The 27642-nt window shown below is 40.4% G+C and overlaps 1 protein-coding gene across 3 annotated transcripts; it reads left to right on the top strand.

Moving 5' to 3' along the window:
* Positions 1-340: 340 nt before the first annotated feature.
* On the top strand, positions 341-27169 carry LOC104012676 (patatin like domain 5, triacylglycerol lipase). 3 transcript variants are annotated; one of them, XM_087767266.1, is made up of 10 exons: positions 6180-6271; positions 9413-9571; positions 11645-11877; positions 12682-12747; positions 14796-15005; positions 16128-16188; positions 18318-18533; positions 19523-19655; positions 20883-20999; positions 24850-27169. In XM_087767266.1, exons 3-10 carry the CDS (start codon positions 11752-11754, stop codon positions 25139-25141), a joined length of 1221 nt encoding a protein of 406 aa, XP_087623392.1. In that variant the 5' UTR covers positions 6180-6271; positions 9413-9571; positions 11645-11751; the 3' UTR covers positions 25142-27169. The 3 variants fall into 3 exon arrangements, with proteins under 3 accessions (XP_087623393.1, XP_087623394.1, XP_087623392.1); XM_087767267.1 differs by lacking the exons at positions 6180-6271; positions 9413-9571 and adding an exon at positions 341-383; XM_087767268.1 differs by lacking the exons at positions 6180-6271; positions 9413-9571 and adding an exon at positions 5220-5559.
* The last annotated feature ends 473 nt before the right edge of the window (positions 27170-27642 follow it).

Below are 27642 nucleotides of genomic sequence, written 5' to 3' on the forward strand. Positions count from 1 at the left end.
TTGCTCCTGTGTGGGAAAATAATGGAAGATTGGCAAGGAGGACTGTAAACGTGCTCAAGTGACTTGCAGCTGGGGTGCTGAAAAACGTATATATCATACTAATTGTTGTTTGGCCTTGTGTGTTGGACAAGTAGATCATCTGCGTTTAGATAACACAGGCCCGTGATAGACTTAGAGGCATCCTCTTGAACATGCTTGAGATTCCTGTCCTGCTGTGGGAAAGATCAAAGCACAGTGGTAAACTACGCCTGCGTGAGTCCCTGATAAACCCTGAAAACAGTAGGTTCATTGATCCTCTAACATGGATCGAGCTCCGCGATGCCTGTGTTCCCACTTGTGTGCCTCTGCCTGGGTGCTGCTTCAGGGATCCCCCAGTTAGTGAGGTAAGGAAAATGAACTTACTCTGCATTTCATCTGTGGTTTTGTGCTTGTTCCTATGTCCTGCCTATGCCAGCTCACACATTTGGTGTAGTCGGCAGGATCCAGGAACAGCCATGCCATGGCTGGCAAGAAAGTCGGGGACTGGGGAGGCCATGACAGTGACTTCCCATATTCTGGGATGGCCCAGTACTGAGTGCTGGACCCTCGTGGCCACTTTCCTGGCTACGTGGGCTCCGCCAGAAGCACGGCCTGAAACAGATGACGGGGCGGTGGTTACCCCCCAGACAATTGAAATGGCTATGTGTGGATTGCCATGGAAAGCAGCATCGGATTCTTCTTGCAAGTTAGTGATGAGATTGGGATGGTTATTAGTTACTGGTCTTAGAGCTCTTGACTGAAGTTGTTGCATTACGGAGTACAATGAGAGAATTGGAAAAGGAAGTCAGGACTTTACAAAATGCAAAGGCGATCTTGCAAGAAGTAATTACTACTCAAGCAGAGCGGTGCCATGAGCTGCAAGATGCTGTAGAACAGTTGATAGCACATATTGCTAATAAATGGGGAGGTGGAGTGAGTGAGCAGCTGTGTGCTGCTTAGTTGCCGGCTGGGGTTAAACCACAACAGTCCTTTTTTGGCACCCAGCATGGAGCATGAAGGGTTCGAGATAACGACAGATTTGACTGGAATCTGCTGGATTGAATTTATAGCTGTTATTGCTGTTTGGCTATTAATCAGCAGGCTCCTGTGCTTGCCATGGGGCTTCCTTGCGTTACTGTATGTTAGAGTCTTGTGCTCATTAGTGCCTGCTTTTTGCTTTCACTGCTTGCTGTACTGCTTATCATCTTACTCAGCTGTGCCTGGGAACATTTTGATAACAGCAATGGCTCACATGTTGATTACAGGATTGAATCCAGACAGGGTAGCAGTAATGAGAAGTATCAAAAAGCAGCTTTTGAGAGGAGCGCCTGCCTCACTAAAACCCTTGATTATACCAGCAGTCACCTATACCAGCACGCCTATATCATAATTAACATGGTAGCAAAATGGAAAGGATTAAGGCAGAAGCTTTTGGTGGTTAAATGATGGACAGATGGCATGCCTGTTGAATTTAGATGCCAGACGTTGGGTTGGTTTGGTATCTGTTTACAGAAGTTTGTAAGGTGCATGCAGGTTTCCTGGTAGATTGTACCCCCATCAAACTATATTTGATTTCTATCACGTGGCCTTTCAGGCCTTCCTTCATAGTCCTGGAGTTATGGGGAAATGATTATGGCCTGGATTCAGGAAAGGATTTAGGGTATGTCTGCAACACAGATTGCAGCATAGTATATGTAATGATACTTGAGATAAATGGGACAATCTTGAAACTGCATATTGTACAACTGCAGTAGGGTTAGTTGGTAGCGCTTGTGACAAGGTTGCATCAGCTTTCTCAGATGTCCCAGATTTTAGAGCTAGCTCCAGGATCTTTATCCTAAACAGCTATGTGCAGGGCAGATAAAACTGTAACTGGAATTAAATGACTAAACTGAAAAATGTGAAGGGAAAAAAAAAAGGGGGGAGGAAAAAAAGAAGGGATTAGAATAGGTTTGGGGAGGAAGAACAATTATCTTTACTTATAGGCCTGGAGATAAAAGGGAGATGACGTAGCCAGTGATGAGCCAGAAGTTCAGTGTATCAAACTAATCTATCTTTTTGATGAGACACGTGCTCTGCCAGGGAAGGCAAATGGGATCTGTCCCGTCCATATGTACCTCAGCTGATTTTGTTTTGGTTTGGTTTTGTTTTTTTTTTCATGAGAAGCTATTTGCTAAGCTGGCGATGACATAGTGAGGAAATGGCAAGAGCTGTTGGAGAGCAGCGCAAAGAGATAAAAACGGGTACTGAAAAAGAGCAGGCATACACAGGAAGGGGAGTGCAGTGTTGGTGAGCGAACTTGGTGCTGTGTACTGGGAAATCACAATACATTTACAAATTGATCTAAGCTGAGATGGGGAAGGACCTGGATTTATCAGCTGATCATAATATGATTATAAGTAATCAGAATCAGTGGTTCAGTTTCTCTAGCAAAGATCGTGTAAGGCTCTAATGAAACCCCATCTGAAGGACTGGTTACAGCACTGGTCGGGGAGCATTTGTAGCACCTTTCCCATGAAAGGAAGCTAGAGGAGCTCAGCTCCCCAAGTATCAGAGGATGAGGGCTGGCAGGGAATAAGGCTTAGCGCTCCAAACATTGTCAGCAACATAAAGGAGAGATACTAATGTAAAAGGACAAAGTACAAGAGCAGATGGTTATGAATTGGTCATGTATCAGTGGTAGACATAAGACTTCTTCTAACTGTTAAAGAAATGAGGCTCAGGAACAGCCTTCTAGTGACAATTTAGGGATAAAAATGATTTTTTAAATGGAGTTGATCTCTACCAGCAAAATTGAGATTAGCCCTGAAAAACCTATTGATGGGATAATGCTCTGAAAATCCTCCGCTCCCATGCCATTTAACTGTCTCTCCCTGTCGAATTTCTGCAGATGTTCAGTAATGGCCCTCTCTGAACACCTCAGTGTCTCTTTTCCAAAAGCATGGATTAAGAAATGGTATTCTCCTGCACGTAAGCTCTCAGTAAATAGCATGAGAGAACACATGGAGAGAATACAAAATATAGCAGAGCTGGCCCTTTCCTTCAGAAGAGAATGGAAAAAGGGTAGGGGTCACAGTCACCTTTTTAATGAAATAGGACTCTTCTAGGAAGCGTGGGATGTGGTTTCATCTCCCTTTTCAGCTCCCTCCCTGCCTGTGAACGGAAATGGGTTCAGTCTCTCACCTTCCTCTTCCCTAAATGAAGGGAAGTGCCTAAATGACAGACAGGATTGGGATTAGGACATTCTCTACTCTGCTCATTGAAATGGTAAGATGATGAATGGATGAAGATGCATGGCCCAACAAGACGGGGGTGGCTAGAGAGCTAAGTTAGAGGTGGGAAAATGGGAAGTATGGCCCAGTGCTTGTGGTGCTCACTTAGAGACGGAATTCAGAGTTTCTCATCATAGTGTTTTGTCTGAGGCTTGTTCAAAATCTCCCTGGTAAAACTATCTAGTGATTGCTCAGTATGGCTTCAAGCCCACTCAGATTGAAGAAGAACTTGAATCCTGCTCTCTCTCTTCCTGGCAATGCGTTTTCTACAAATAAAAAATTGCGCAACACAGCCTATCCTAGGCGGATTTGGAAAGTATGAGCTCCTCTCGGACTCAAAAGAGAGGTTTTTAAATCCCATTGTTAGGATATGATGGTGCATGGAAGTAGCTGAAGAGGCTTTCTGCAGCCCTGAGTGAGGCAAATAAATCCTAGAGGATTTCAGACATGCTGTTCTCTTGGTTTTTTTCATAGTCCAGCTCTGGGGAGCTCGCCGCCGGGCAGGGTAATTGTTGTGACTTCCCTTCTGAGCCACTCAATCTCCACCAGTATTACAGCGGAAGCCTCATGGAAACACTGGGATTTGCGGTGACAGAGAGGAGTCACATACAAATACCAGTTCCTTTTACAACTTTTAGAGGAAACTGGCACCTTTTACACGGAGCTAAACCCTGCCTGGACATGTTCAGATGCATTTAAGACTTACAGAGGCCTTGAGCAGAGAAACATTTAGGGCACATCTCTGGCCTGCAATGCAGCACTCCACAGAAATACCTGAACTGGTTGTGAGGAAAATAGTCTGCAGAGCTGAAAGCATGATGATATTGCTATACTGATGCACAGAAGTCAGGGCTGGTTGACATCAACACAGCACGCTCTTCATACAGGCATATTATGTAGCAAATAGACAGATCTCGCACAGTACTGTGCTAGTAAAGGTATGGGCCTGTTTGCAGCTGAGTTAGATGTCGTGATGAGGCACTGCATTAAGCAGTTCTGCAAAGACAATGGCAAGTGATCATATTAATCAGTTGGTGCCAATCACTCTTATCAGTGTGCTACAGATTTTCCGGAGGTCTTCAGGTGCTTAAAGATGCCATTATGAGACCTCCAAAAGTCCACCAGTGCCTGGTTTGATGGGTCAGTCAGCTGGGTGCTATTGAAACTCCGCTAGATGACACCGTTTTAGAATTCAAATGGCATTTAGCTGCTTTGTCTGTAAAGTGTTGGTAGAACACGAGCACAGAATTGTGTAAGTGAATGGTTTCAGATACTCAGAAAAAAGCAAATTATTCTGTGATCTTCCCTTTCTAAGCCTAGTATTATCATAATGAATTTTCTTAAGTTTATTACAGGATTATTGAACAGTGCCTGCTCTTACAGCAGGTCATGAAATACGAACGATTGTGCACGCTAACATCACGGGCTCCTTTGAGCCTTGGATCACGAGGGTAATCGCTAAACCCGCGCTCCCCGCTGCCTGCACGGGCTGCAGGAGCTGTGCCGTGTCCCGCTACCCCACCGCACCTGAGCGCTGTGGCAGCCGCCAGCGCGGCCTCCGTTTTTCATCTGGAGACTAACGGGCGCCTTTCACGTTACCACAGCCCGGCTGCCAGGGCCTCACCGAACCCGGCCTGCGCCCTACTTCGCGGCGAACGGCTGCGGGTGGGGTGTGCCTGACCAGCCCCGCGGGACCGGTGCGTTGGGGGCAGGGAGAGGGCGGAGAGCCGAGGGCAGGAGGGGTCGGGGAACGGCGGGGGCCGCCCCGGGCGAGACGGCTGAGGAGGCGGAGGGAGGCGGGCGTGGGTCGCGCAGCGCCCTCCCTCTGACGGGGGGCGCCGGAGGAGGCGGGGCCTCGTTTGCATCTGCCCTGGGGTTGGCTGGGGCGCCGTGGGCCGCCGGGGCGGGGCGAGCGGTAGCGCGGGATTGGCTGCGGCGGGGGCCGGCGGCGCGGGGCGCGGCCGCCGTGTGAGCGGCGGGAGGCTCTCGCCGCTCGCGCCCCAGTCGCTGGGCAGCGGCGGCCGCTGCGGGAGCTGCGCTGTGCGTCACGGTCCGCGCGCCGCTCCTCGCCCGCCGGTGACGATGCTGGACCGCGAGCGCGGCTGGAGCGTCTCCTTCGCCGGCTGCGGCTTCCTGGGCGTCTACCACATCGGCGCCGCCACCTGCCTGCAGGAGCGCGCCCCCCACGTCATCCGCGACGCCCGGCACATCTACGGCGCCTCCGCCGGGGCGCTCGCCGGCGCCGTGCTCGTCGGAGGCGGCTCTCTGGGTCAGCGGCTCCGCCGGGCGGCGGCGGCGGCGGCAGGGGGGTCGGGCGGGCGAGGGCAGCGGGGCGGCGGGATGAGGTGACTGAGGCGAGGCGAGGCGAGACAAGGCACCGCGCCTGCCGCGGAGCGGGCCTGCGGGAAGGGGCGGGTGTGCCCGGTCGGGCCGAGCCGGGCTGGATGCCCCTGCGGCCGCGGCGCCGCTCCGGCCCCGGGCAGCTGGCGGGGCCCCCCTTCCCCCCCCCCCCCCCTCCTCCCTCTTTCTTCCCCCCTTCCTCCCGCCCTTCCCCTTTAATTTTCTGCCCCCCAAGAAGGAACATGACCGCTTTTACAAAATTAAATCCGAAGGGGTTATATGGCCCTGTAGGTGCCGGGCTGTCTTTTTTTCTATTCCCTTCTGTCTCATCCCGTGAACGTCTTACCTCCGAGTAAAAGACGCAGAAAAATCGTGGGTCTCCTTGTGGGTGGGGGAAGAGGCAGGTGGTAAAGTTAGCGTGTCCTCGCCGTGGATGGGTATGTAGCAACCTCCCGGGCTCAGGAAACGGTCTTGACGATGCCTTATCCGATTTCAACACTCAGAACTGTAGTCAAATGGTCGGAGTTTACAACCCCAGCTACAGGGACAGATAGGTGTGTCTCTCCAAGGAGCTCCGGTGCCTCCTGGCCTCGGAGTTGCAAATACCGGCTTGGTGACAACAGCTCTTACTTTTGCACAAGGTAAAGGAATTAAAAACCGTTGGGAAAGCGGGAAGTAGCTGAATCCTAGCACCCTTCAAAGCAAGCAGACTAACCCTGTCATCAGTTCGAAACAAAATATTGACGCTTTATTGGGAAATAATGCATCTCTTCTGCAGTTACCTTTGCACATGAAGCTTCAGTTAGCTTTAACTTGCTGCTTCTAAAGCTTCTCCTTTCTTGGGGTAAGGCTAAGAGAGTTAAGATCTGGGCTTAGGTTAGCTTTAACATGCTTTTCCTCTTTAATCTATGCAGAGTATATATTGCATAGGTCACTTAGGTATATGATTAGAAACAGTGGATTGATTAAAATCACTGATTTTAATTGTGATTTAGGTAATAAGAGGTAATCTCGTTTTGTGTTTGTACTGGATAAAAGGTGTTAGTTTGCAACTAAATATAGTCTCTCTTGTGAAATAAGTGCTTATTTTCTAGCACTAGGAAAAGTATACCTTACTTTTACCTATTTAGGGGTCATGAGAACCCAAATATACATTTGTCTAGTGAATTAGACATGCTAGACATTAAAGCAAGCTTGATACAAGTAAAATATCAAGGTGTTTAGGATAGTGACTGGAATGCAGTTAAAAAAGTGTGTGAAGTATCTGGAAATCTGAAAATAGTTTTCCTTTTAAACCAAAGAAATCCACTGAATAAAAGCTTGTCTGGTTCATGACTCAACACTGATTGTTTTTGTTAACGGTACCCTTAACAGGTTTAGAACTAGAAGGTTGTGTAAATTCACTTTTCATCTTACTTATAGATGGAGAAGAAAAACAATGAGTGCTTATTTTAAATTGGGAGAGGGTTTGGGTTTTGCTTTTAAATTTCTGAGGGAAGAATTCATGACTAAACGAACAGAAGTTCTCCGCACGTGCAAGAGAGTAATGCTGTGAAACCCTTGTCCCTCCTGCTTAGCTACTGATCTCTAAATTGAGTAATTGAGACTTGCAGACTTCAAATTATTCCTTTGTCTTTCCCTTCTCATATGCCAACTGAGATTTTTGCTTTTCTGTAATAGAATAGCTAGTATGTGTGCGATCACAGCCCGAGGTATTGTATTTCATGGACAAATGTGTTTCTTCTGGAAACTTTTTTTTTTTTTTAAAAAAAAGCCACTTGGGAATGTTGGAAGACAATTCAAAAGCAGCCACATTCTAAAATCTGTGAATCATTGTAAATTCATCAAACTAAGAAGATATTCCCATGTTAATTCTATATCTTTTCAGCTGTTAATTTTTTGTGAGTTTGTGTGAAAGCAGAGGATTGTAAATAACCTCTAAAGAAACACTGTGTAGTATAATAATTTGATGTATTTCATTAGTTCGTATCATATGCCTGCCTTACATTGATATACTTTAGTATGCAGTATTTGTTATTTCTGCAGTTGTGGTTATAAGTCCCACGTGTTTTCACAGTTGCATTTCATTGTGGGAAGACAGAGCCAGACTCTTCTCAGAGATGGGTAGCGGAAGGATGAGAGGCAGCAGACAAGAGCTGGAACGTGGCAAATTCTGATTAGGTATAAGGAAAAGAAAATTACTGTAAGGGTGGTAAAATACTGGAACAGGTGCCCAGACAGGTTGTGGGATCTCCGTCCTTGGAGGTGTTCAAGACTTGACTGGACCCAGACCTGAATTAGTACTCTTGTTGGAGCACTTAAAACTCTGAGTTGTGTATATATATGAACAGGGTTTTTGACTAAAATTGACATGCATATTTCATCTCTTACAGGTTTGTAGCAGGATGATTTAAATAGTTTTCTTTGTGCTTCATGTTATCTGTTGGATAGGTAAACTGAGAGTCTGTAGAATTTCGAGTTGGAATAAATGTAAACATTAGCCATTGAATGGAGGGAAAAAAGTGTACTTTTCCAGACTGAGGAAGAAGTTTCCTCCATGAAAGGTAGAGGGAGAAGCTTAGAAGTGACTGTTCTTTTAAGGATGAAGTGCATTCCAGTCTATTCCAAACTGGAACCGTTAAGGTACTCTCCTCTTGTTAGATCTTCCCCATGGATGTCTTGGAGATCTGGTATTTCGGTGGCGATGTGGTTATCCATTCTAGTGAGGCACTAAAGAGAACAGGTTTGCTGGGCTCGGGTTTTACTCTGTGGGAAACTAATTAATAATTATTTAACCACTGTCCTGGTTTTGGCTGGGATAGAGGGGATTTTCTTCCTAGTAGCTGGCATGTGTTTTGGATTTAGGATGAGAATAATGTTGATAACACACGGATGTTTTAGTTGTTGCTGAGCAGTGCTTACACTAAGTCAAGGACTTTTCAGCTTCTCATACTGCCCTGCCAGCAAGGAGGCTGGAGGTGCATAAGAAGCTGGGAGGGGACACAGCCAGGACAGCTGACCCAAACTGGCCAAAGGGATATTGCATACCCTATGATATCATGCTGAACAAAAAAACGGTGGAGTGGGCTGGAGGGACATGGCAGCTGCTTGGGAACTGGCTGGCCATCGGTCAGCGGGTGGTGAGCAATTGCATTGCACATCACTTGTTTTGTATATTCTTTTATCATTATTTTCCTTTTCTGTCCTATTAAATTTTCTTTATTTTAACCCACGAGTTTTACCTTTTTTCCAATTCTCTTCCCCACCCCACTGGGGGCGGGGGGAGTGAGCAAATGGCAGGCTAAACCACAACAACCATTAAAAACAGGAATATAGAAACATAGCTAGGAATATAGAACTACAACTAGAAACAGTTCACATTTAATAGGAACATTAATTTCTTTAGCTCTCTTGCGTTTCAAAAAATAAAACAGATGTACAAAGGTCTGCCTAAAATCCCAGTCTGACTTGAGCTCTAGCACTCTGTCCCCTTCTGAGAAGATACCATTTTGGAATACACCAGCCTAAGAGGTAACGGTATTTTAGTCCTGTTGAGGAAGGAAGGGAGAAGGAAAAAAACATTGGAATACTTTGAAGTCTGTTGAATTAATAATGAACAGCTTTTTAAATTTTCAGTGTTTTAATATTGTGTACTCGGGTAGACACAAAATATTCTTTTTTTTTTTTTTTTTTTCTTAGGAGCCCTTCTGGTATTTAAAATAGGTTACAATGAATAAAATATGTAAACTTGATTTTTTCTTTTTTTTTTTTTCTTCCTGTAGGCTACCTCAAATGTAGACATTCTTGTATATGAAAGAGATGGGTGAGCTGTGAAATCAAATTTCATTTTGATGGGTGGTTATTTTCTGAAAGGAAGTTGAAATGAGAGGAGTTCAAACCTAAACTGTTAGAGGTCATCAGTTTTGCAGCCCTTTAATGGGGTATGTAAAGTGAGCTGATACTTGCCTGGTATTTTTTACAGTGAGAGGTAAATAATCAGACCCCAAGGTTAGTAGAGGGCACTGGCTTACTTTATTTTTTCTGCAGAAGCAGGCCTGGAGCGCAAGTGAGTGAAGATGTTACCATGCTTCAAACTTAAGTAATAGCTTGAGCTTCAATTTGACAGGATGCTAGCTAGAAAAACAGGGTCAAGACCTGGCAGAGAAGGGAGAGTGCGTGTGTTTGTTTGCTCATGTGTCCATGCACCCAGTACTCTTAGTCTGTTTTTTAGAACGAGCAATTTGTTTGCCCAGTGCATAAGTTTTAAAAAATGTACTTATTTTGCAAAAGGAAATTAATGCATGCAATAAGACTGCTGTTCCTGGACTGAGTTTTGATAGCTCAGTGTCTCAGACTCCTGCAACGTGCCCGATTTCTCTCTTTAGAAAGTTTAGAAGATTGAACATTGCTAAATTAGCTTATTAAAAAAAAAGGGAGGTGGTAATTTATATCTGAGTGCATGAAAAGTAGAACTGCTAAAACTGTCTACATAACTGCTTCTGGAAATTACTTCTTCACTTGCCAGAATGTGACTTGTGCCATTTTTTTAATTGCATGTAAAATGTGTTTTACTATCATAAGCATATATTTGACCATGAACAGCAAGCTGTGTCTAAACTGTTTGCTGTCCTCTGGGGTGGGAGGTGGGGTCAGGCTACTGGTATCAGTGGATTCATGATTCAAGGCTTCACTCTGCAAGGGTGGAATGAAAAAAATCGTGGTGGTAAAAATGGAGTATGTCTGATACATCAGGTTTTTTTAGAGATACTCTTTTGAACATTGACTCTTGGTTTACTGTGTTAAGAATGAGAAAGGTTTAGGTATTGCTATTTGAGGAGGAAAAAATAACATTGTAGAAAGATAATATTTTTGGAAATTAATCTGAACTCAAGGGCTTAAGCAGAGTTGTTTCCAGTGCAGCGCCCACATTTAACTTGATAAGTTGAATCCTGTCTATTCTAGAAAGAGTCTATGTAAGTTAAAATATGCAAGTTCTGGAAATATTTTTAGATGACCTTGTAGCATATCACTCAGGTAAATAACCTGTTACTTTGACCTTCCTCCCCACCCCCTTTCCTCTACCAAGTTGACGAGCTTATCGGGCATTTTCCTCCAAGTATGCACTGGAGAAACATGACATTAAAAATTCAAACAAAACATTGCAGGTGGATGAGCTGCTGTTCGTACTATGACTAAGCGTGTTTGTTGTTAAAATGATTTTAGTGTTCTTTGGGAACAATCGTGTCTTCTGTAGTGGTTTGACCTAGTTCCCAAATGCTGATTTAATTGGAGAAAAATTATTGTATGTCTGTTACGTATTGGTAAAAATGCACCTATTTAGCTGGAGACCTGTGTGAGAGGTATTACAGATCTCTTCCACATTCCTTACCCACTGTTTTAAAAACTTCCCTCCTGACATTCCTTACCGTAAGTTCACATTTAATATTCCCTTTATTTTGTTTATATATAAATGAAGATAAATGGTGCTCTGAAACCTTAAGTTCCGTTAAAGTCCAACAAGTGTTACTAGCTGTGATGAACCCAGGGGCTCTGCTTCTTCAGCAGACATACTGTGGACCTTAAATCTGTGCATCATACACTGTAGGTTTTTATGGGTGTTGCATATGGAATATGTCCATGCATGCATGCCTATGGAAGGTCACTCACCTTTGTTTTTTTCCTTAAAGAATGTGTTTCTGGAATGAATAATTCCTAACGGAAGCATCTTATATGGGTATTTTACACCTACAGTCTACATATAAATAACATATAAGTAACTTAGTGGCTGGGTCTTCACCTAGAGTTCTATTTCAAAGTCTAAAGCGATATTTTTCCCCCCCTCACAAAACTCCTAAACTGTGTTAAACATTAGTGTACAGTTATTTTATCTGTTAAAAAGCTCTTGAATTTTCATGCTGGCAATCAGAGACAAAAGTTGGAGCTCTAGACATGCTTTATTACTGGAAGTGTGTTTTTTGGGTTTTGACATATCTTCTGTTGCATTTTGGTTTCAGCTCAAGCTTGTGCAGATGTTCTGGCATTAGCCAAAGAAGCTAGAAAGCGAAATCTTGGTCCTCTTCATCCTTCCTTTAATGTGATAAAGATAATAAGAGATGGACTGATGAGAAATCTTCCAGAAAACACTCACCAGTTGTCATCGGGCAGACTGTGTATTTCGCTAACCAGAGTATCAGATGGTAAAAATGCATTGATATCTAATTTTAACTCTAAAGAAGAAGTTGTTCAGGTATGTTTATTTTTGGCAACTTTTAAAAGTTTCTGTAATCTTAAGTCTGTTTAATGTCATCCATTGGATTTCCATTTTAAACATTTTAGGATATTGTGACTTTGACAGTATTTTAAAGATGAATTAAAGCTTCATTACACTAAATTCACTTACTAGTTTTCCCAGTCAATGTATCAGCAAACTGTTTTAGTGAGTAGATGTGAGGAATCAGTCTTAAAAAGGATAAATGCCCTTAAAGTGCATTGTATCTAATGAAACTATATTCTTCATGAATAAGATTATTTTTTTAAGGTCATTCTTATAAAAGCAGTGATCAAGAAACAGTCAAAAATAGCTTTTTAAAATTCTTCGGTTACAAATTTTTTAAGTTTAAATTTAAATTTAAAATTTTTTAAATTCTTCAGTTACAAAGCTAGTTTATATGATCCCAGAATGTTGGTATTTGTGTCCCCAGTTAGTTACTTTGATTACTCAGAAAATGTATAGCTTGAGTGAATGATCATAAAGTTTTCCTTGCTAATTAGCATTTCCAGAGATGGTCTTTTAGTGAGTCTTATAATTTTTTTTAGATTGGGTGTGGTTACATTCTAAAAAAGAAATGTGGAATACCCTCATCCTGTTTAAAATAATGCTTGATAATACTCTTCACTCCCCCCCCCTTCTTTTTTTTCAAGTGTACTTGCTAGGGATTTTTTTGGTTGTTTGCTCAGTTGTTTTTGCTAACATCTAAAGAGATAAAGATAAATGATAATTTCAATAATAGAATAGTTACCATTTAATTTATATGGTCTAATTTTCTTACAGGCTTTAATCTGTAGTTCATTTGTCCCTATTTATTGTGGCCTAATTCCACCGTCATTTAGAGGTGTGGTAAGTCTCTATTGTTGTGATCTAAAAGTAGTTCTAGCTATTCTGAAAGTATTAAGAGACAATGTATATGTGTTTTTGGTTATCCTACTGTAAAATAAATACCTTTATTGTAGTGTCTAGTACTGTAGCTGTATGTTACAACTTTTCAAAAAAGCAAGGAAACACTAAATGTGTGGAAGGTCTGTTATGTGTATTTCTTCGCTGCCGTGCAAAACGCACACATGCTCGCTCTCTCTTAAATTTCTTGCTTGCTGATGCAGTAATTAAAAGAGGGTATTCTAAGCTAGCAAGTATTTAACTTAAGGATAAATATTTCTTGAAGAAAGTGATGCTCATTCACCTGCACAAATTTATAGGAAGGGTCACTTATACTTGTTTGTTTAAGAAAAAATAATCTTGTAAGGTAGCTTATTGTATATCTTTGTGTTCTTGCTGTAGGTAGATCTGCCTTAAAACTGGGTTAAAGTTCCATGTTCAGTTAGGTATAAACAAAGCTTTTTAATGTCTTCTGTCCTTTGTATTCAGTGTAAGAAAGGTTGCTTTTTAAAGGTGAAGTGTCAGTATATTAGTCTGTTCTGTTACTTCACAGGAACTGTTGGTTACAAAACCTCTTAATACTTCATGGCTATACTGGGTTTTCTAAAATCGCCCATTAAAGGGGCAACAGCTGCAGAAAAGTTGGTATATTTTGTTGTAGGTGTTTTGATTAATAGATCTGGAAGCAGACAAGCATTTCAAATCAAGGCAGTGACATTCATGGCTTTTTGTTATAGTGTTGTATTAACTTGCATTTGCTTTCCTTCCAACTTTGGTGCTCCTTACACAAGGAGAGGGGAAGAATATTGAAAGAAAACTCAAAACATCTTTAACAGTGGTTGATTACAGCCTGTTCTCAAGGCAATTTGGAAGTGCTAAAAGGTCAAGGATAGACATGAAATGTATTTTCTTCTTCATGCTGAAATTTAAGCAAAAGTGATTAGAGCTGTATAGGGATTTTTCTTTATCTGTACTTCTAAACCTTGTGTGTCTCCTTAAACTCTTCCAGATTAAAGGTGTTATGAAAACAGGACGTTGGACTGAATCCAAGGTTTAGGTGGATCCAGGCTAATCTGGCTATTCAGTTCTTGTCACCAGACAACAATGTTATTTTAAAAGGCTTAGTTCAGAGTACAAAAACATACAAATGATGCTTTATTTGGTCTGATATTGAGGGAAGGGGAAGGAAGGAATCATTGTATCCTTTTGATCTTTGCAATTATTTTGATATGATTTTAATGCTCAGGAGGCATTTTTGATGTAACTTGGTAAGAATACCCCAGTTGCATATGCTTGGCATGACTCCTGTAGGGCTTAAAAGCAGTAGAATGTCAAGTATGGAAACTTTGTAGCATCTTGCTGTTTACTGGCTTGGTGCTTCATGAATGTAGGCTTTAAAACAAAGACTTAAGGATAACTTTCAATAGGTATATCTAACTGCCAGTTGTGAAGGTTTTGGGTGTGGTGGGTTTTGTTTGGATTTTTTTAGCCCTTTCAAACACAGCAGTGGTTTTAGATTAAAAAATTACCAGGGGGAACAGATAGGCAGAAACTCCAAATAATTAAAACCATTCACGTCTGTAGAACAGTGACTCAGATGCATACTTCCAGCTTCTAATAATTTCATGAGGAGGCTGCATGCTATGGTTCCTCCTTTGCCAAACCTGTTGTATTGTGCTTGATACTTCCACAGAGGACTTGGTGATTGCACGTGTACTTTAGTGATTGCATTATGCACCTATAGGAAGTTTGTCAATAGCTGCATGCTGCCGGGTCTAAAGAGCGTCCAAGAAAGTTGACAGGTAGGAACAGGCTGCTCTAGAAGAATATGTTGGAATGTTTTTTTTAACTGGCATTAGAGGACGAAGCATGCTATTCAAAGCGTTTAGCCTGGGACCATAGGCAGAGACTGTTCTGTTACAGTCTTAAATGCTATTTAATTCTTGCATGGGAAATCTGCTAATTAGAAATTTTCAGCCTTTGAGACTTCTTATTTCTGTTAATTTTTGTAGCGCTATGTGGATGGAGGAATCAGTGACAACTTACCTCACTATGAATGTAAGAATACCATCACAGTTTCGCCTTTCGCTGGAGAGTGTGATATCTGTCCAAAGGGGAACTCTGCCAGCTTCCATGAAATGAATGTGACCAATACCAGCATTCAGCTCAGTTTGGGGAACCTTTATCGTTTAACACAAGCGCTCTTTCCACCAGAACCTAAGGTAAGACACTGCTTTCATGTAGTTACTAAAACATGTTTCCATATAAAAACCTTGCTTTTGCAGAACGCTGCAGTAGTCTTAGCATTTCATCTAGTCATATAAACTTTTCTGGTGACATTTCTCTTCTTGCTTCTATTTTTTTCATAGTTTGTCTTCATTCTCCTTATTTTTAGTCTCTCTCAGACTAAAAATGCATGCCCTGCTATTGGCTTTCAGTATTTATTTGGGAATTAGCACAGGATTCTATCATAAAATCAACACTGGTAAATTAATAACTGTCAGTTTGTAGTCCTTTCATGTTTACCTGCTAACCAGGTGCTTCAGAACTTAGAACAAGTTCTAAAGCTTCATGGTTTTCTTAAGTTCTCAGTTAATACTTCAAGCAGGCAAGTTGCCTTATAACTTTGCTACACACTGTTAATTGCAGATCTGATGAGGGAAATGCACTTGAATTGTCATTGTGGAAGCTGAAAAAATGAAAATGGACTTTGCCAATTGGCTTGGGTTATAGTACAGAGGAGAAGTAATGTTCCTGACTGCTATAGATATTTTTTTTTTTTTTTCCAAATGAGGGCTTTTTGACCACTTGAAGAAAAATGTTAAATTCTACTTATGTAGGCTTTAATTTTTTTTTTTTTTTGTCTAGGACTACTGTGTAGGTGAGCTGGTGTTGCATCTGGTGAAAGATGTTTTCATATGGAAGACTGAGTTTGAGCATGAGAATTGCACAGCTGACTTTTCGTAGTTTTGGGAAGTGGGAAGCACTGGGAGGGAAGGAGGGGAAATGGCATACTCCAAGCCACTCTGTCTCATTGTTGCTTGCATCTGCTGAAAGGCTAGTCAAAGAAACAAAAGGGGAGGAAATGCTTGCAAACTGTTAGAATGCTGTCCTTTTAGGTGAATAATTCAGTAGTAGCTGAAAGATAAGTTCATATATGCATGAACATGTATGCATCATCATGGAGGCATATTAACCTGAATCTGTTGAATTATAGCAATTGTTAATGTAAATTTTTCTCACAAGAATGGAGGGTAGATGGAAGTGGCTTTTCATTCTGCACACGGTTGATCTTAAGCTGAATCTCCTTTTATTTGTCTGACTCATTTATCCTATGTTTGCAGGTACTAGGAGAGATCTGTGAGCAAGGATATTCAGATGCTCTTAAATTCCTGAAAGAGAATGGTATGTTAACACTTGTGGATAATTACTGATGATATGGTCTTAACCTGAGGTTAAAAAAAAAAAAAAAAGGTGAGGGGGTTGTATGTAGCTAAGAAGGGGCTAGGTCTTTGAGGTTTTTGAAGGGATAGTGAGAAGTTCAGTTCTCATAGAAATCACATAGTTGTAGTAACTATTCACGTGAGGTAAGTTGTGCTGCCACACAGAAATTGAACTTTTGGGTTTTTGTCAAATCTGTGCAAAGCGAATGTTAACGTATTGTTAAGTGAAACTACCAAAGAATTCCAATTCTAGGGAAATCATATTATTTGTTTCTTTTGTGTTAATCGTGAAGGATAGGAATAGGCTATTGTCTCCTGCTCTTGTGAAACCTGTATCTTCTTACCACCTCCCCTCTGCTATCATCCAAGGGAATTTTTAGGTAAAGCCTTATAGTCCAGAACTGGAAGCTGGCTAGCAACAGTGTAAACTCAGTCACAGACAAATCCGTAGTCTGTGTCAGGAAAGATGTTAGAAGAAGACGACAACTTGTAATGTAGCAGTTGTTGGGACGCAGATAAGTTTAGGAAGAAGAATTGAAAGTTGCTCTGCTCTACTCCTAGAATTCTAGTAATGTATTTTATATTAATAAATGTTATTGCTCTGCATGTTTTGAGACAAACAAGTTAAAGACAGTCACTTAATATTAGCATGAAGTTAACCATGTATTAAATATGCCTAGCCCCTGTAGTCTTTGGATGCAGAAGCAATTTGGTACTGGGTCCTATTAGAGGAATGGAAACTGAAATGTGATGTTTACACTATTACAGATAGTACCAGCTGCAGTATTGTAATGCAGTCATAGATTGATGTGCTCACTGCTTATACTCTATTATAACTAAACATTAAATATTGAAGTTTTCTTGGAACAATTTTCTTCACTGTTAAAGAATGTCATGGTTCTACTTAAGAGTTTGATTTTCTAGTAATACTGTTAAATATTTAATGAGAGAGTCCTGCTTTATACCTTTTACCAGGTGATTAAAAGCACAGGCTAGAGCCTATAATGTGTGGTTGTCTGTGCTAAGATGGGTTCTGTTGCTGTACTGCACCCACAAGTTTCCTGTGTGCATGTGTCCATCCGACACTAATATCTGAGATTCCTTGCAGCTCTTTCTTGGTGTCTTTCCCTCACATCCTCTGTGTATTGTGCTATTGTCCTCCTTTTCACACTACTGTTCCTGCGATCATCTTTATTCTTATTCTGTCACAGGTTTGTCTTGCTTCAAGCTTAATCAGTGGTAATTATAACCTTTCCAAACTCATTCATTATGCATCTCCTTTCTTGTTAAGTTATTTCAGCTGTAGGAGTTAATTCCCCCCTCCCCATCTGTAATAACTTTTTTGCTAAATGCACTGTATATTCTTTTGACATTTGTCTTTTAGGAGTAATTGCAAGTAGGATACAGATTCTGTTGTATGTAGGTATGGATCCTAGTCAAATTTGGTAGTCTTTGTATATAAATAACTTCATAATGATTTTTTGGAAACCGAGTATAAACACTGTTCTTGTATTTTTCACTTTGTGCTCATTATCTAGAGTTTATTTCTAAGGTAATTATCAGTGTTATTTCTTAATGGGTACCAGTTTTGCAAGGCAACCAATGTTGATTTAGATCTGTGCTTTGGGTATATTGTAAAACAATATTGTACCCTACTCCACCCTGTTCTAGCAATGCCTCAAAGTACTCATGTAATACCTGTCATGTCAAATTTCCCAAATGTCTGATGTGTTTTAGGTGTTTTATTTCAAATAAATATTAAATCAGTTTTCCTGCTCTCCTTTAAATCATTTGCTTTCTTGCTGGAAAACAACTTTGGTAAATGGCTGTGTGTTTCCAGTGCAGTTTCAGTTAATTGTTCATTTTTTCCTTTTCTTTAGAACCGGTTTTAAAGTAAGACCTAAACCTGCAAAAGAGTATTCGTCAGTGTGATTAAACGTTTGTGGGATTATGAGAACAAGTGTATTTGACATTGGGTAGATAATGTTCCCTCAGGATAGGCCTTTGTACAGATGCACAGACTACAGGTACTGTACAGGTGTGCTGAAGACCTGTGGATCAAGCCTAAGAGGAAGCTCTTGACTCTTTCAGGTATTCTGAATGACTCAATTTGTATCCACTTGTCCTTCACAAAAAGAAATCCTCATGAGGCTGCACAACACATTGACCATATGAAGAAAAAAAAATTGACAGAAAATAACAGAGTAGAAACTTTGAAAATGGAAGTACGTAATGACCAGCTGAAGCAAAATCCATGGCCTTTGGAGAAGAGCATATTTGAGAGCCTACCTCCTAGGCTTCGTAAAGGTACATGCTTCAGACTGTTTGTAACTTTGAATGGCAAGCTTTGATTTATTTTTTCCCCCTGCTTACTTTTATAATTTGCGTAAGATGCTTTTTATTTAATATTATAACTGCCTGTGATATTAGAGACTAGCTCAACCCAAAAAAGTTCTTTAAATACTTACTAAATGTGAACATATACATTTTGATTTAGCTACAGAAATGATTGAAGCAGGAAGGAGACACTTTCAACACTGCAGAGTTGTGAATTGAATTCTCATTTGGTTTTGGATAAACTTTGTATGTGCACAGCATTTTTATAAGCATATATTTCACAGCAAAGTTGAACCTCAGATCCAAGCACTGGTTATCCCCATCTTATTTTTAAAACAGACTTATGTAGATTTCTAATTCTCTGGCTTTCCTGTCTTTTTAATAAGCTGTTAATAGACCAAAACTACTTTTGATATTTCTTTAATCTATAACTTTTACCTATGGTGTTTGGTGGCTTTTTTTGTTGTTGTTGTTGTGGATGCTGATTGGTGTTTTCAAGATCTGAAATTTGTGATCCCAGTGATGTAGGAGAACAAAATTTGAAGTGTGATGTTTCTTACAACTATATGTAACAACTGGAATATGCAGAACTCTAGAATTTAAGCAAACTCGGAGTTACAGAGTCTCTAACAAGACAGGAATGCTATCTAAAATACATAAGTATTTTTGGAGAGGTGAACTTTACATCCTCTTATTATAAATTAATTCTTAGACTTATTGCTTAAGAGTTCTGGGTAACGCCTTTCGTCCCTGTGGTGCGAGTCTGTGTTTCCTATGTTTTAAAATAGCATAGAGAAGGTTTATGGTAAGAGTGCCTTGAGATTAATTCTTTTGTTTTCTATCTGAGCCTTAGTCAGTAACACTTGACAATGTTGACTGAAGATTACCAAACTTTGAGCAAATTCTTTAACCTGTTTTCAAATAGTCTAACATCTTTTCCAAAACCAATTATTCTTAAGCACTGCAGGAAGCTTGTAAAGAACAGAATGGATTCTATGCTCAGTTCTCTAAACTCTTCCCAATGCGGGTGATATCCTATCTGATGCTACCGTATACACTACCAGTGGAGTCTGCTTACTCTGTTGCTTTACGGTAAGGAACTTTTAATGAACCACTTCAGAATTTTTTTAGTTTTGGAAATTTACTCATTGAGAGCTTATTCAGTGTTGTAAGCATTCCAGTACTCTAGAATTCAAGTGGTAACTGTCCAAAGCCTGTTATTTCTACCTATAATAATGCATCCTCCTAAAGCCTCTATAGTGTAAGGCTAGATAAATAAACATATTAAGACGATTCCTAAGCAGTTCACTCTTATTGCTAGTAGCTGTCTCGTAATTGCTCAAAAGAAGCACCCTTAATTGTGTTTTCCAGGAGCACATTTTTTATTACTATATACTGCAGTGGTATTTGAACTCTATCCCAATAGTTCTTGTGCTTTAGCTTCTTTCTGAAGTCAAGAGTGAAATCCATTGTTTACTTGCCATATAAATTTTCTTACCAGGTTTGTTTAGGTTGACTGCTCTTGAAACAGGGCTTAATTTTAAAAGTTTTTCAGTTCTCGTAAAGGAGAAATTATGCTAAACGAATGCACCATGAACCCAAAACTTTGTTCTTGCTTAAGAGAATTCCAGTCCTTGAGCAGGAGATGTCATTACTATCTTTAGAAAATACTTGAAAAATCAAATGTTCTGTAAATAGAACCACATAAAACTCCAGTGAAATATTTTGTTTCTGTGCCGCTCAATGTGGCACTTCTGTGCCATTTTTGATGGATGGGGAGGAAGCAAATTTCAACAGAATTTTTATGTGGGGTTTTTCCCCTCGTCTCCCTTTGGTGTAACTGACTTCTGTTAAGAGCACCATAAGGAAAAAAATACATTTGTGACATTGTTCTGTTTCTGTCTTCTATTTGTTCTTCCACTGTGTGCTTTTTTTTTTGTTCTTCCTTCCTCTTCCACCTAACTTTAAACTGACCAGAAAGTTCCTAGCACATGGAAAGAGGTCTTGGAGACAGGAGTATTTTGCAGGCTTGCTAAACATTGGTCACAGGGTGTGGAACGCACATACTGGTCAGCCACTCGGCGCAGTTCAGAGATGCAGTGGTCTGTGCTGCCCTTTTTCTTAGCTTGTAGAGACGAGATGAGTGGGTTAGATGGGAATTCGGGGAGGTTGGGAAAAACTGGAGACCTTGGTGGGGGAGTTAACACAGCTTTCATTCTCCCCAAGCTATTTTGTTGGATGTTGGACATGATACGTAAAAATATAATGTGGATTATATCTACTGCTTACAAAACAATTGTATTTTGGTTTTGGTTGTAGGTTAGTAAACTGGTTTCCTGACATGCCTGCTGATGTTCGATGGATGCAAGAACAGCTTTGTCGGATTGCTGGTACAGTTTATTCCCAGGCTAAAAGCAAGCTGTTCTGTACATCCAGGTAAAGTGGAGTGCTGCTGCATGCAAGTGATGCATCTTTAGAAATTATCTCTCTTTTGTCAGAGCCAATAGGATGCTGGGTTGCATCAAAAAGGGCATCACCAGCAGAGATGATGAAGTCATTATCCCACTCTACTCAGCGCTTGTCAGGCCACAGCTGGAATACTGTGTACAGTTCTGGTCCCCGTTATACAAAAAAGATGTGGACAGGCTGGAGGGGGTCCAGAGAAGGGCCACCAAGATGATCAAGGGTCTGAGAAGCCTGCTGTATGAGGATAGGCTGAGAGAGCTGGGTTTATTCAGCCTTGAGAAGAGGAGGCTTAGAGGTGATCTCATCACCATGTACCAGTACTTAAAGGGGAGCTGTAAAGAAGATGGAGACTCCCTTTTTACAAGGAGTCACATGGTGAGGACAAGGGGTAACGGGTACAAGTTACTGCCAGGGAAATTCCGATTGGACACGAGAGGTAAATTTTTTCCCAATGAGAACAGTCAATCATTGGAATAATCTCCCCAGGGAAGTGGTTGACTCCGCTACGCTGAACACGTTTAAGACTCAGCTGGATGTGGTGCTGGGCCATCTTGTCTAGATTGTGCTAGAAAGGTTGGACCAGGTGATCCTTGAGGTCCCTTCCAACCTGGTATTCTGTGATTCAAGTACTAATAAGTTTTTCTCTCTGAAAACGGTATTTAATATTTTTCTCAAAGGTAACATAAAACAGTTCTCACTGCTTCTGATCCTTAGCATTGTTTCTTAAGCATATTTTCTGGTGCTTCTTGTTTATAACTGATCAGTGACTGCTACATATTGTAGATGAAGAGGTGTTGCCTGTTGGTAGGCTTATGCTTTTAGGGGAGAGGGATGGGTTATGGGGCAGGCATTGGACCGAGAACAGAGACCTTGTTTCTTCTCTGCTCCACAGTAACTGGAGCAATCAGGAAGAAAAGAGGAGGGAAACGTTGCTTAAGATGTTCTAAATCAGATGTAGCAGGTAGGAACTGGAAAACATTGGGAGAAAGACTAGATTCTTAGGAGTCTGGACAGGAAAGGTTGTAAGAGTTTTAAAAAGTAGATGAATATGAAGGACAGTCCTGTAAGATAGTTGGGAAGAATTAAAATAAGACACATATGGAAAATTTTTAGGAACCTCTGTTTCCGTGGAGGAGAAACCTCTACTCTAACCTGGTTGTAACTAGGTTCATTATGCTTCTCTTACCAAGCTGGTGTGAGATTTAGCCTTTTCATACTTTTTACTTCTGTTAAACTTTGTAGTACTATGTGTATGGAGGAATCTGTGACAACTCATCTCAGTATGAATCTAAGAATACCATTACTGTTTGAGTTTTTGCTGGGGAGTGTAGTATTTGCCCAAGGAGCTCTGCAAACTTTCACAAAATGAATATGACCAATATTCAGCTTAGATTTTCGTGGTAAAAAATGGACTTGTTGCTGGAACGGAGTGTTGCACAGCCGTGTCAGAGTAGTGCTATAAGTAGAGAAACATTGGCTCTCTCGAGGTCCAATTGCTTATAAATATGAAGTGTCCTAAGATTTGGAAAAAGCATAAATCCAGACTTCAGCAGAGTAGGTCATATATATTTTACTGTAATTTTTCTGATGATTGTCTCAACTCCTGGAGGTGCTGGGTTGGAGGCAGAAGAAGGGGGGGAGACATTAGCGCAAAAAGCTATTAGGAGTGAACAGACTTCTTAAACGCTTCATAAAAGCTTCCAAGAGATAGCTGTAGCACTGGAGACTCCTAACTGCAGCAGTTATTTCAATTAAAGCATTGTCATGTTCTATATACAGCACATTTTTTAATTAAAACGAAAAATACCCTTTTATTTGAGCCAAGAGTTCTTGAGCTTTTGTCTTCCTGTTTTTAGTAATGAAGTTAGATAAGGAAGAAGATCAAAGATGCTCTTTTTTGCCCTGGCAGTGCTATACACTGGCCCCTCAGAAATGCAGGTTTGATATGTCGGAGGAGAACTGCTTGATCCTACTTCCTTATAAGAAGCTTTGCCAGGTTCTGGATTGGCACTGTGAAAGATCCGATTCATATGCTCCATCCCTTAGAAGTACAGATTAGTCAAACTTACTGTTAAAGATTCTGGCTTAATGGAAGACTTATTGAGGTTGAAGCTTGGGTTTCCTTCCCCCTTTGGAAGTATTAAATGGTGGCTTTAATATTAGGTTGTAAAGATATTTTCTTTTTATAATATTCAATTTTATCCAGAATTCAGAAGCATTTAATTCCTGTATACAAATAGCATCTCTTCTCCCTTTCTGAAATCAGTTAAAGCCTTTTCTTGTATAACACTAGTTGGCTTTTGAGGCCATCTCTCTGAGCAGAAATGTAGTTCTTGGTATATATTTGCTATCATCCTACTGTCATCTCTTCAGTTACTTGATACTGCATGTAATCCAGTGTCATTTTTTTCCTTCTTAATGATATTTCTGACTCCTGTCCATAATAAATTTGGGTATTGTCATCTTTCTGCTTTTATTTAGCAGCTTCTTGATGTTGCTCATATTCCAGCCTTACCAGTCATGAGACTCTTCATCTGAAATGAGCATTTGGAAGGTGCAATATCACAAGACTGTCTTGGATCTAACTTATCAGAGGGGTTATTTGGTCATTGAGTGAGGAGTTAATCATGATTAACCAGAAACATTGTTTCTCTTCTTGTGGAAAGAGAAGCTCTTGGCCATAAAACAGAACGTGGCGGTCATGTGGCTTTTGCTGTATGCTTCTATGGTACCTTCAGGGTGATCAGCTCCCACTGAACTGTTTACACTGTCAAACTTGTAAGTATTCTAACGCTTTCCTTCAAGTGGATTCTGTCTTCAGGTAGCTAGGTCCCAAGGCTCTGTGTGTAGAAACCTGTATTGTATGCTACAGGTGATTCTTTGTGGGCTTGTACTTTGTTTCAGCATCCACCAAGAACTTAGTGCTGCTCTTGCAGAAAGTAATCCCCTTTTTCCCCTTATGTCATCAGATCTAGCTTCTGTTTTGGAATCAGGCTTAAATCTCATGAAAATTTGCGCTGTTTACAGTTTGAAAATCCTTTTAGGAAACTTAACCTGGTGGATGGTATCTTCTAGTGCACCTAAACTTGAGGTATGGAAGCTGGTGTTGAAGTGTGTGTATGGCGAGTTGGTTTTTTTTGTGTGTGAGAGGGGGTGTTGCGGGTTGCTTTGTTTTTTTCCCAAAAGCACTGCAAGAGAGGAGAGAGAACTTCAAAGAAAAAAATGGGTATTCTTGGTGACAACTTCAGTTCCCTGTTTCTCACATTGGAAAAGACTAACCTGGTGATTCAGGTGCTGTTTTAGAGTGTAGGAAAGTTCTGTTCCAGCTGTTCAGGTTGGTGATAATTAGCTGGTTGTAAAGTGGAACGCAGAGATGGCATTTGGGAAGTTGAACAGCGATACTCGCTACTCAACTTGTCAATGTTGAGACTATTCTTGTTAATGTTCAGTTAGTGCTGTGATTGGTAAATCAGCGAATATTCCAAGTGGATAGCTGGGGGGAGATCAGGACTGTTTAAGAGGTAACGTACAAACTGGGTCTACCCTTCTGAGCTCATCAGAACAGTGTGACTTTTAGTGTAACTATTTCACAGCTCTTTCTGAGGACAACCCTTAATGGCAGAGTGCCCCTCTTTTAGATATGGTCGTTTCAAGATCCTTTTCCTGTTGTCCCATACCCTAACTCACTAAAAGCATTTAGAATTAACTATTTTCCTCTAGTGTTCTTCCTTATATGAAGATTCCCTGTCAGACATCTGAACAGTAATAGAAACGTCATTGAAACACTAACAATCTTTTTCTCTTTTCTTCTTTTAAACAGGAAAGACAATTATGCATCACTAAGAAAATGTCAAACTGTCCCATCTGCTATGGAATTTCATTCTTCATACTGCCACCTTAAAATGCCTCACTCGTCTGCGGACCTTGAAACCTGGCTCTGGGAGTCTTCATGCTTCATGCAGTCAGCTATGAAAAATGCTTCTGCTAACATGCAGGAGCATTCAGACTTAAACTCCTATCCTAATTTTCTCCCAAATTCTGATGAGTCTGGGTTGGAAATAGATTTTGACTCTTCCTCAGAGACAAGTTTCCAAACTGCTCCAGAGTATTAATTTGGAAGTAGATTCCACAGTTTCCAAAATTCCAATTTGGCAGAGAAATTTAAATCCTAAAGGACTAAAGATCACTTTGTTTATTGCCAATAAGTCTTGGAAAATTATTTGTTTACACCTTCCTGACAAATCTGCCTTGGAAATTCTGCTGTTTTAAGGATTATAGAAGCAGTGGCTGCTATACTAAGCGACAGACTACAATTCTGTCGAAGCACCAGCTCAATCAACTGTAGTAAGACTTGTAGTAAACAGTGTCTCTCTGGAAATAAATTAAAAAAAAAAAAAATCTACTTTCAGCAGAAAAATGTAAACTCTGTAAACTGATTGTTAGACAAACAAGCATCAATAACAAAAGCTTTTTAAAAATACAATTTTTAACAGTATTCTGTGTTAGGATTACTTTTATAGCACTTAAATGAAATTGGACTTTCACTTCATAAAGGGAAATACACAAATGAGCTGTTCAGTGGCCTCCAGTGTCCGTTTGCCTTATGTTTATACATACTGTTGTGTTTATGTAAAAGTTGTCTGCATGAGATACTGTAGGAACAGTATTTTTCTAGGTTGTTGTATGTATTCCACAGTTCATATTACTTCATCTATGACTGTTTCCCTCTTCAAATACTTCAAATGAAAAAGACATAAGAAATGGGACACATTCCCCTGAAGTGTAAACAGGTACAGTTTCAGTGATTTCAGAGGACTTTTTTTGTACTTAATAAAGGCTTAATACTTGACTAAGTATTGAAAAGTAGGTAAAATAGTGACTGTAATTAGTAGCAAACAGTAATTTGAGTGTGTTAAATTTTACAGAAGATGTTAACAAAAATCAACCTATAACAAGCGTTGAATGATGTTTAGGTCTTCTCTCTAATTGCTCCCCAATCATACTCTGTTTTTTCCCCTCCAACTTGAGAGATTTTTCTTCCCTTTCACTTCCCTCTTGCTAAAGGAGGGAAGAAAAAAGGGGTCCCTCCTGTCTCAGTGAGGTAGGATAACCCAAAGGAAGTTTTCCAAGACCGATTGTTAGAAGAAGCAAACATGTAAGACTCAGTGGAAGTATCAATGTCTGAGGAGCTGGGTGAAGGTCTCAAATAATGGGTTGAAAGTCAGCCAAATCGTATCTGTATTGAGTGATGAGCATTTTGAACACTTTCCACTACAAAGGTTCTGCATAATTTTAATACAACGCATTAGTGTATGAATACATCAGAAGTAAGTAACCGTTAAGATTAACTGTTCTTTTGATGTTTTGTTATCGTGTCTTGTACAATTTTTTTGTTTGTTTTAAAAGTGGAAGGAAGCAATGATGGCTTTGAAGTTGAGTTTGCGCATGTGTTTGGGGCAGACGTGTGACATTTGAAAGCTGCTCGTTGAAGAATGTGAATTCCGTGCAACTTGGGTGCAGGCCAGGGAAGAGACTGTAGATGCTTACCAGGAGTATCTTGTACAAGGAGAAGCAGTGATTAGATTGTGATGCTCAGGAGAGGGAACTTTGGTATCCAGAAGTCTGTCAAATAACAAAATGTAGCGTTCCTGAATTGGACCAGCCTTTAAGCAGTTTCTCAGCTGTGATTGCCCTAAGCTTGAAGTGCTAAATTTTACAACATTAAAATTGATTTTAGAATGGTGGGGGACAGGGGAGAAAGCGTCAAGTTGTCCATTTCTATACTAAAGAAGACTGGTGCTATTTTACTTCAACTCTTGTTGATTTCTTCTGTGTATGTATCTTCAAATTTGCAAGAAAAGTTGGAAATGTTACTCTTAACTACAATTAAAAAATACAAGATCTGTTTTATATTGTCTTTATTTATAACTTTATAAAATGAAATTGTAGAATGTTCTGAAAAATGTTAGTTTTACCTGTATGTGTTAGAATTTAAACAGCAATGCCAAGTTTTGCTTCCTTTCTGTGTATTGAATTGTACATCAACTACATTTTAAATCAACCTTAACCGCTTCTTCGGTCATGCACAGCTCCAATTTTGTCTCCTTTTTCTACAATAAAAAGACAATCTCTTCTGTTACCATGCTTTCTAAGCTTTCTTGAGTGTAATTCACCTACTGTAAGTTAAATCAGAATGCGTTAATTTGATTGAACACTTAGAAGATTTAATGGTTGCGAGGTGTCTTTAAGAGCAGTAACTTAGGTTACTACTCTGAAGTGTGAGATGCTTGTTCATGCTCCAGCTGGACCCGAAAGTCACCTTAATTTAAAACCTACTTTCTTTGCAACCCATTAGCTTACAAATAACTTTTTTTTTTTTTTTAATTTAAATAGAAACAATTCAAAACCAGAGAAAGCTGTCGCTTGGGTGTGGAGGAAGAAAACAAGCATGTCTCCTTTCTTAGTTAAAACTCAGTAATTTAGCACCGTACAGGTACCAGCGCTACCTAACTGTTTTAAATGATTTAAACCCTTACGAAGACCAGTCTAATTTCGTGGGGTCCAGTGAGCCGTTGGCACTGTAAGTGCTGCAACGTCAGTTCATTTCCAGTTG

The sequence above is a fragment of the Nipponia nippon genome, unplaced genomic scaffold (assembly GCF_047370975.1).
Source record: "Nipponia nippon isolate SJK-2023a ecotype South Korea unplaced genomic scaffold, ASM4737097v1 scaffold_3, whole genome shotgun sequence".
NCBI classification, from domain to species: Eukaryota; Metazoa; Chordata; class Aves; order Pelecaniformes; family Threskiornithidae; genus Nipponia; species Nipponia nippon.